This window comes from Diaporthe amygdali, assembly GCF_026229845.1.
Source record: "Diaporthe amygdali strain CAA958 chromosome Unknown NODE_50_length_292117_cov_63_955086, whole genome shotgun sequence".
NCBI lineage: Eukaryota > Fungi > Ascomycota > Sordariomycetes > Diaporthales > Diaporthaceae > Diaporthe > Diaporthe amygdali.
This window is the reverse complement of record NW_026517070.1, coordinates 98,505-105,744: the sequence shown is the minus strand read 5'-3', so window position 1 is coordinate 105,744 and position 7,240 is coordinate 98,505. Positions and strand designations below refer to the sequence as shown.

Below are 7,240 nucleotides of genomic sequence, written 5' to 3'. Positions count from 1 at the left end.
AGGGGCGCGGGCAGTGGGGGACCCACGTTCAGGGGTCTGGCCTGGACACGGGCAGGGGGTGCGCCTGTCACCCCACGAGCTTATTCAGACGTCCAGGATTCTAGTGGTGTTTTGTTTGTGTTGTGTGTTGTTGTTCTGTACCAGGTGCTCTCTACTCCGCCCTTGTTTGGCCTCTTCACCTTTCATCCTTCATTTTAAAATGGATCAATCCCTCCCGATTCCGGCCTGTATTTGAATTTAGAGTCCGAATAGAGCCCGAACTTATCCAGACCTGTAGATTGGGCCGTACTTGTACCCGTTTTGTGGTGGCTAGAAAGGTGGGGCGGGAGATATATTTGAACAATGTTACCTGAGTACTCCCGCTTTCAGCCTTCCTTACTCTAGAACATCTCGATGAGCACACTCATGTTCTGAAGTAGACCACTTACAGTTCATAGTGTGGTTAACCAATGGCATGCAATAGTCATTTTTAGCGCTCGCACAGAGGCGTCGTAGGTCTCGTGTGCCACAGTCAGACGGCACCTTTACTCCAAGCCGCAATGTTACGACTTAGGCACTTTTTCCTAATGTTGCCCGAGCAGCATGATATCATAGCCACAGTTGAAATTTTGATTTGAACACCCAGCGCTCTCCTAGGGTCAAGCCCGGCCGGGCCTACTCAACAAGCCTGCGGACCCCGAAATTGAGCTGTCCGAGCTGACCCGAGTCGGTAAAGTTAAGCCAGCCACCCCACTGCTCTCCGCTGCTTTTCTACCACGTACATTGCAGGCTTTCACGCTGCCACATTCCTGATGAGACAGAGCGCGCGCGTGTCGACAGCCTGGGCCACATACATTGATTGCATGCAGTCTCCCACCGATAAGCTCGCGACTTGCCCAAGTCTCGATGTCTACCAACGCAAGGATCGCGGCAGTGTACGTAACGGCCTCTCATTTGCTGAGTTCCAGATTGGTCCTAGGGTTCAAACACCTTCCAACTTGACTACGCAAGAAAAATTGTAATCTACATTAAACCCATTAAAGCTTGTTTGAACTAGCCAAGAGAAGCTCGCGAGCGAATTCAGGTGGGTCCCGATGCTACCTTCTGGCAGAGACACCCCCATCTCAAAGTATGGTCCTCCTTATCGGGTCGAGATGAGTCGTACATGGCTTACGCTTCGCCTCCGATCAGTAGAAGCACAATTATTGCTCGTAGATACCAGCTGCAGCCTGTGTGTGCATTTCCAGATTTCCAAGATCAGCCCGAAGCCTTTTTTACCCCCCACCCTTGGGGCCCAATGAGGCTCAAGCTCCATTTGATGTTAGGAGCTGGTCGCACAAGATGGGTTTTGTCGATCAACAATCACACAAACAAGTACGGTCGACACAATAAAAAGCCGATTTCTGTCCTGGGGGCACGGCACCTCGTACTTTGTATTTTCCGGAAGCTCCTCCCACCGAGACATTTCCAACTAGAGCAAACGTCATAGATCCCGAGGATTTTGCCACGAGATCCTGAGGGATCGGTTGCCATGTCTCTCTATCTCTTGTACTACTTATGAAATATTGCTGAATATCTACAAAAAAGAATTGAAGCCACACGATTGTCGAGCTCCTAGGTGTACCAACCGTTGTATGTGAATGGTAAGCCCAATTTGATCTGTGAAGACCGTCATTTTAGCAGCTGGAATTACACCTCGTTGCGGCCGCTGCAAAGGGGGCAAGCTTACGTATGAGGCATTTATATCATGAATGTCCGAGAGACCAATGTTTGCCGCGTCGTGAGCAATCTGTCCTAGCATAAGCAGACTGATTCATTCCACATGTTGTCTCGGGAATCCAGTCCATCTCACCTCATGCTTCAGAAGATCTGCAGCCCTTGCCACACCGTCTTCAGAGTACTGGTTTGCGAAGTAGAACGGCCGTCCGAGGCCAACGGCTCGGACCCCGAGGGCCAACAGCTTGAGGACGTCGGTCCCGTAGCGAATCCCACCCTCGGCCAGGACTTCTATCTGGTCAAAGAGCTCGGGCTCTTCATCATAGATTTCTAGGGCGACCTCGAGGGGCGAGGGCGCAGTGTCTACTCCACGACCACCGTGCTGCATTTGCCAGTCAGCAAAGATATTGTAAGCTTAGGGAATGGCTCCTTTGTATTGGAGGACTGGATATAGCTCTTTGTCAACAGGAATGAAAAGGTTCAAGTTCGAGTGCTATGACACAAGATACCTACGTTTGATAGGATGACTGCGGGCACACCGTGCGCTGCGGCCTCTCTAACATCCTCAACCGTCTGGACACCCTTCAATATGATGGGGAGGTCAGTCATATTGGTGAAGGTCGCATAAGTGTCCCAGTCCAAGAAGGCAGTCGCCGAGTCCCGGTCATTAAGCCCCCATCTCCAAGATCGGATGCGGTTCGAAATCGCGGGTGAGTCAACCGTCAGCGCGATTGCCGACGATCCAGCCGCCTTGGCACGATCAAAGTCCGCCTGCACCTTGGTGAGGTTGCTGCTCATGTACCACTGTTGGAACGTGACCTGGCCCTCGGTTCTGTTCGCGTCGACGCTCTCCCAGTTGGTGCTCGCCGCACCGATGTAGAGGATGCCTGCACGGGCGGCGCCGCGTAGCAGGCCGAGCTCTGCATCCGGGTGTGTCAGCTGCGCGCGTCCGCATGCGGTGATGTAGAAGGGCGCTGAGAAATTATGGCCTAGGATGCTGGTGCCTAGCGTCTCGTTGGGGGTCCTGACGCCTCTGACGCTGCCAGTCATCATATCAGTAGAAGTATCACACGTGGTGTCAATCAGAGTCTTAAGAAATCGGTGTGGATTAGGCTTTTGCAAGAATGGGGCTCTCACACACGGGGTCGCATCTTCACACGCCCAAATGCCTCGAGGTTGTTCCGATACGACCACTCGCCCGCAGCACCGGCCGTAAAGAATTGATAGGTCGTCAGGTTCATGACATGTCTGGCGGCCCACTGGAAGTCATTGAGGCCCCAAATGTCGTCCAGTGCTGGCAACTCGCCATCTGCCAGGTCGGACCAGAAAAAGTCCGCACCTGAATCAGGAAAGTCGACAAAAGGCCGGACGGCGGCTACGACAGCCGCAAATGAGGTGTTGAGAAAATATGAATAGCGCATGCTGAGTGAGTTTCCAAGGATGTAGAGAGCCCCTAATGCATTACAAATTCAGAAACGGATTGAACGAAGTCTTCTGTAGAAACGACTAGATGGCCGAGCAAATCATCTTCAAGGGCCTTTGCCAAGCAGCAAGTTCACGGACTATATATTAGTCTGGTGTCCCTATTTGAGGCGAAGAATTGCAAGCTATATGGGCTCATGCTGATAAATCTTGAATACATTGGTGGAGTAATTTCTTGAAGCATTGTCGTGCAACTTGATATTATTAAACTCTGCACTATTTGCGTAACCCATCAAAGCTTGGCTACCCCATAACTTCTTGGCTAACCTTATTGATCGTAGGATCCCTCCTCCATCCAATTCGACAATTCCTGGTGGGGTGCCAAATTGCAGTATGACCTGCTCGACTCGATGCGTACATTCGTGATCTAAGACTATTCGTCTTTTAGTAAAGGCACTGAATAGGATCCGGGCCCGCGTCACTTGGCTTTACCGGCTGGGCCACCGTATACCGAGTTGAGAAAAATGGACTCTGTAGATGAACTTTTCAAAGATATTCGCCGTAGACACAGATTCACTCGATGGTCAATCATCTTGCGAGGCCGATATGCCAGGGACCTTCTCCTTTTTCGTTTCTCTGCGCCCACAGCTGTCTTTAGAAATGAACAATCAAGCCTTGCTTCTGCAACTACAGCATTTATTTCCACGAATATGTCAATAATTATTCATCCTTTACAAGCAGCCTAAAATAAGTCGTTCGCAAGCCGTTGACGATACCCCCTCCCCTTACGAAGGGTAGTTAGTGGAGGGCCGGATACAACGTATGCGAAAGAACACCCGTGATGGGCTTCTGTCTGGAATACACAGCATTGCTTTCCGAACATCGCATGGGGACAATTAGAAGCGCTAATATTTCACTGCAACCCAACTGACTGAGACAGCTTTGGTCTCTTGATCGTTCGGATCGTCAAAACAAATGTCGGGCGTGATTTCAGCCGCAGTTTGGCCGGATTGTGCGAATCAAAATAAAAAAGGTCCAATCCTCTCATTCCATTGTTTCGTATCTGCCTTTGCATACTAATGATGAGGCGCTCTTTGAGAAGCGACTGACCTCACCAGCCGTTTTCCTTCGCCGACAGAGCCCAATCGTTCTTGGATTCCACAACGCAATCCACTGCCCTATCGACATTCTTTTCTAAGAATTCATTCATTTCTGCCACGGCAACCCTGAACGCGTCGACAAGCCGCTTGTCCTCATCGCTGGTCCAAGAACCTCTCCCATCTGCGTAATTGGCTGTGGCGAGCACCGCCTCGTACAACTGGCTGTTCTTGTCCAGGAGGTACTCGTGCTCAGCCAGGAGGAATCGGGCACTTCCAGGCCTAAGACCATTCCTGGGGCTCGGCAGGCCTCCCATGGATGCATCGAGCTCCCTCTGGAGTGCTCCACGCAGCGTATACTGCTCGTTCTCATCCCCACGGTCACCCCTGTGCTCGCCGGCGCCGGCATCATCACCGGCTAGCGACTTCTGACACTCCTCCAGGGCAGTAGTTAACTTCTGCACATTGTCGGTATGCTTCTGTATCTGCTCCTGGAATTCCTGAATCTTACCGTCTTTGTCGTCGAACTTCGACTCATACTTTAACTTTTCGCCTTCCTTCTCCTGCTGCAGCCTCCGTATTCTTCGCTCAAAATCTGCCCTTTCAGCCTTTGCATCGTCCTCATACCTCTTTCGATCAGCCTCGGCCTCAGCTTGAAGCTTTGAAACTGTCTCTTCGGCGGCGAATCTTTTGCTCAGTTCCTCTTGATACTCTACCTCAGAGCGCCCCGGTCTCACGCTATTTGAGTCCGGAGCCTCGCCATCCTCCTTATTTTGAGTGGGCTGTTGTCCTGGCCCAGTACCACGAGGCTCTTCGTTTTGTCCTTCTACTCCAGATCGTTGGGATCCCGAGATTTCTTCGGATACATTGTCGACGTGAGGCGCTGAGCTAGGTTGGCTTTCCTGCGTCCCATATACTTTGCTGTCTTCATCGGAGCTGTCCAAGCCTGCGGCCTCGAGCTCATCCGCCAGGTTGATGTGCGAGGGTTCCTCGTTACCATCTGTCGGATCGACCTGCGCCTGCTCGCTCGAAGCCTCAGTGGCAGGTGTAGAAGAGGGAGAAGGTGAGGAATCTTGGATGGCTGAATCCGTTGACACTGCTCTGGAGGCAGACTCGAGCTTGCCAGATGGCTTTCGCGATCGACTTCTCTTATCTTTTGCCATGTTCAAAATTAATAGATACGCTGCGAGTATCAAATGACTCAATGATTTGGTAGGCAAGGTGCTGCAGCTGTGTCACAAGGGGCATTGAGGGTATATGACGTGGCTTATAATAAGGAATCTCACAATTCCGAATGCAAGCAGCGTTTCAGTTGAATATAGGCATGTTTTCGTGAACAAAGACTATGCGACGGCGTATCTTTGCCGGAAAACTCAGATGTTGACCCAATGCGGCGATGTGGGCTAACAAAGCCGAGTATGTTTCACACTGCCACAAAATGCTACAGAACCAAGGAGCAAGAAGTTGCAATGCTGCTCGAAAATGATAGATTACAGATTGAGCTGTGCACATGGTGCCTAGTTTTGATGTCAGAAAAATGCGAACGTTCACGTAGCCATTATTGAAACATGCCGGTAGAACAGAACACTAGATAATCTTTGATTTGAGCGCCTCACATCATTCTCCGAGACACACAAAGACCTCAGTTAGTTTTCAAACCTAGGTTTGCGCCGCAACTTCGGCGCATCGGTCACGACGGTGGCCAATCTCCCCTGGAGGTCCCTGATCTGATGACCTTCAAAGGCGATCTTTGGAAGCAGTTCTTGCTTCTGAATTTCATAAGCAGCCGCCGCGTAGGCTTGATCGGGCCTGACGACTCCTGCTGCAGCGGAAGCCTGCCTCCGACTGAAAGATGATGGATGACTGTCATGCTGGTCATCCCCCAATAGTTGAATGACTTCATCGATGGGAATACCACCTACAGAGACCAGCCGTGCGCCACCTTCCTTCGTATCAGACTGCGGAGCGAGCTCAAGCTCCATTTTCTCTGCCATGGCGGCGGCAACGATCCGAGCCTCCATGGCTTCCCGCCTCCGACCTACCATCTCCAGGAAATCGACAGTGGCTAGCTGCGTTTTCTCTTGGAGGTCGTGACGTTGGGCCTTTCTTGCGAGACTGCGGGCGGCTTTCGCATGCGACAGGCACTGTGCGAAGATGGAGGGCGAGTCTTGGTCTCTGGCTGCTTCTGCTGCGGAGTGGGCGAGATTTAGGTGAAACATAACTTGAGACTCGATGCAACCCATTTCGAAGCCTTGGACTGAACTGCCTGGTGGCTCCTGATGTTGATGGATTTCGGGCATAGTGGATTGAATGGTAAGCTTCTTGGACTTGTTGTTCTTGTTGGGACACTGGGGTCAATGTGGGAATACCGAGAAGATAGGGCGATGCGATGAAAGTCAAACGTGTCTATCATGAAGGAAGTGAGAGACCAGAGTATACATGAAGTGCTTCTAGAATCATATGTAGACAAGCCGAATAAGTCCTGGGAAACGCCAGTGTTGCGGCTGGAAGGTGTTAAATTTTCATTTCCAATGCCGTTGTCTCAATAGGCACATAGCCAGCCGTGCCATAAAAGCGTCTTTGTACAAAGAAAATTGTTCAAATATCTTTGATCAACCTCGGTTGGTCAAAGAGGAAAAGGCATGGGTGAAGGCACGGCTCTGCGAGTGCACATTCATGGATAAATATCTTCAAAATCAACATAGACATGACCTTGATCTGCCATGCCCGGGTAGAAATACAGCTCAAACGTAAATGAGTATTACATCATGCACCCTAAGCTTTGGCTAAGGAAAACAGAAACAAGATAATTTGGTTGAACCACAAAAGGAAGTCAAGCTTTGCTGGTAAGTATGGAGTTGACTGCAGAAAAGTAGATTGCTTCGTTAATATGTACAAATTCGTCTTTGATAAACATTTGAGAGCTAGACACAAAAAATGAAATCCGTTCGCTGCAGCCACTGCAAGGTAAGTAAGTGAGTGGCTGATTATAACAGAGTTGAGCCTTGTCACTTTCCTAAACCAGC

The 7,240-nt window shown here is 50.5% G+C and overlaps 3 protein-coding genes across 3 annotated transcripts; all 3 read right to left on the bottom strand.

Annotated features, from left to right (window-relative positions):
* Positions 1-1,593: 1,593 nt before the first annotated feature.
* On the bottom strand, positions 1,594-3,116 carry J7T55_014662 (Cytochrome b2; the record flags this gene model as incomplete). Its single annotated transcript, XM_053134970.1, has 5 exons — positions 1,594-1,638; positions 1,709-1,768; positions 1,832-2,077; positions 2,209-2,734; positions 2,833-3,116. 5 exons carry the CDS (start codon positions 3,114-3,116, stop codon positions 1,594-1,596), a joined length of 1,161 nt encoding a protein of 386 aa, XP_052987295.1.
* Positions 3,117-4,228: 1,112 nt separating this feature from the next.
* On the bottom strand, positions 4,229-5,377 carry J7T55_014661 (uncharacterized protein; the record flags this gene model as incomplete). Its single annotated transcript, XM_053134969.1, has 1 exon — positions 4,229-5,377. The coding sequence occupies one exon, from the start codon at positions 5,375-5,377 to the stop codon at positions 4,229-4,231; it is 1,149 nt and encodes a 382-aa protein (XP_052987294.1).
* Positions 5,378-5,860: 483 nt separating this feature from the next.
* Positions 5,861-6,514, bottom strand: J7T55_014660 (uncharacterized protein; the record flags this gene model as incomplete). The annotated part of the gene is made up of 1 exon (XM_053134968.1): positions 5,861-6,514. One exon carries the CDS (start codon positions 6,512-6,514, stop codon positions 5,861-5,863), a length of 654 nt encoding a protein of 217 aa, XP_052987293.1.
* Positions 6,515-7,240: the final 726 nt, after the last annotated feature.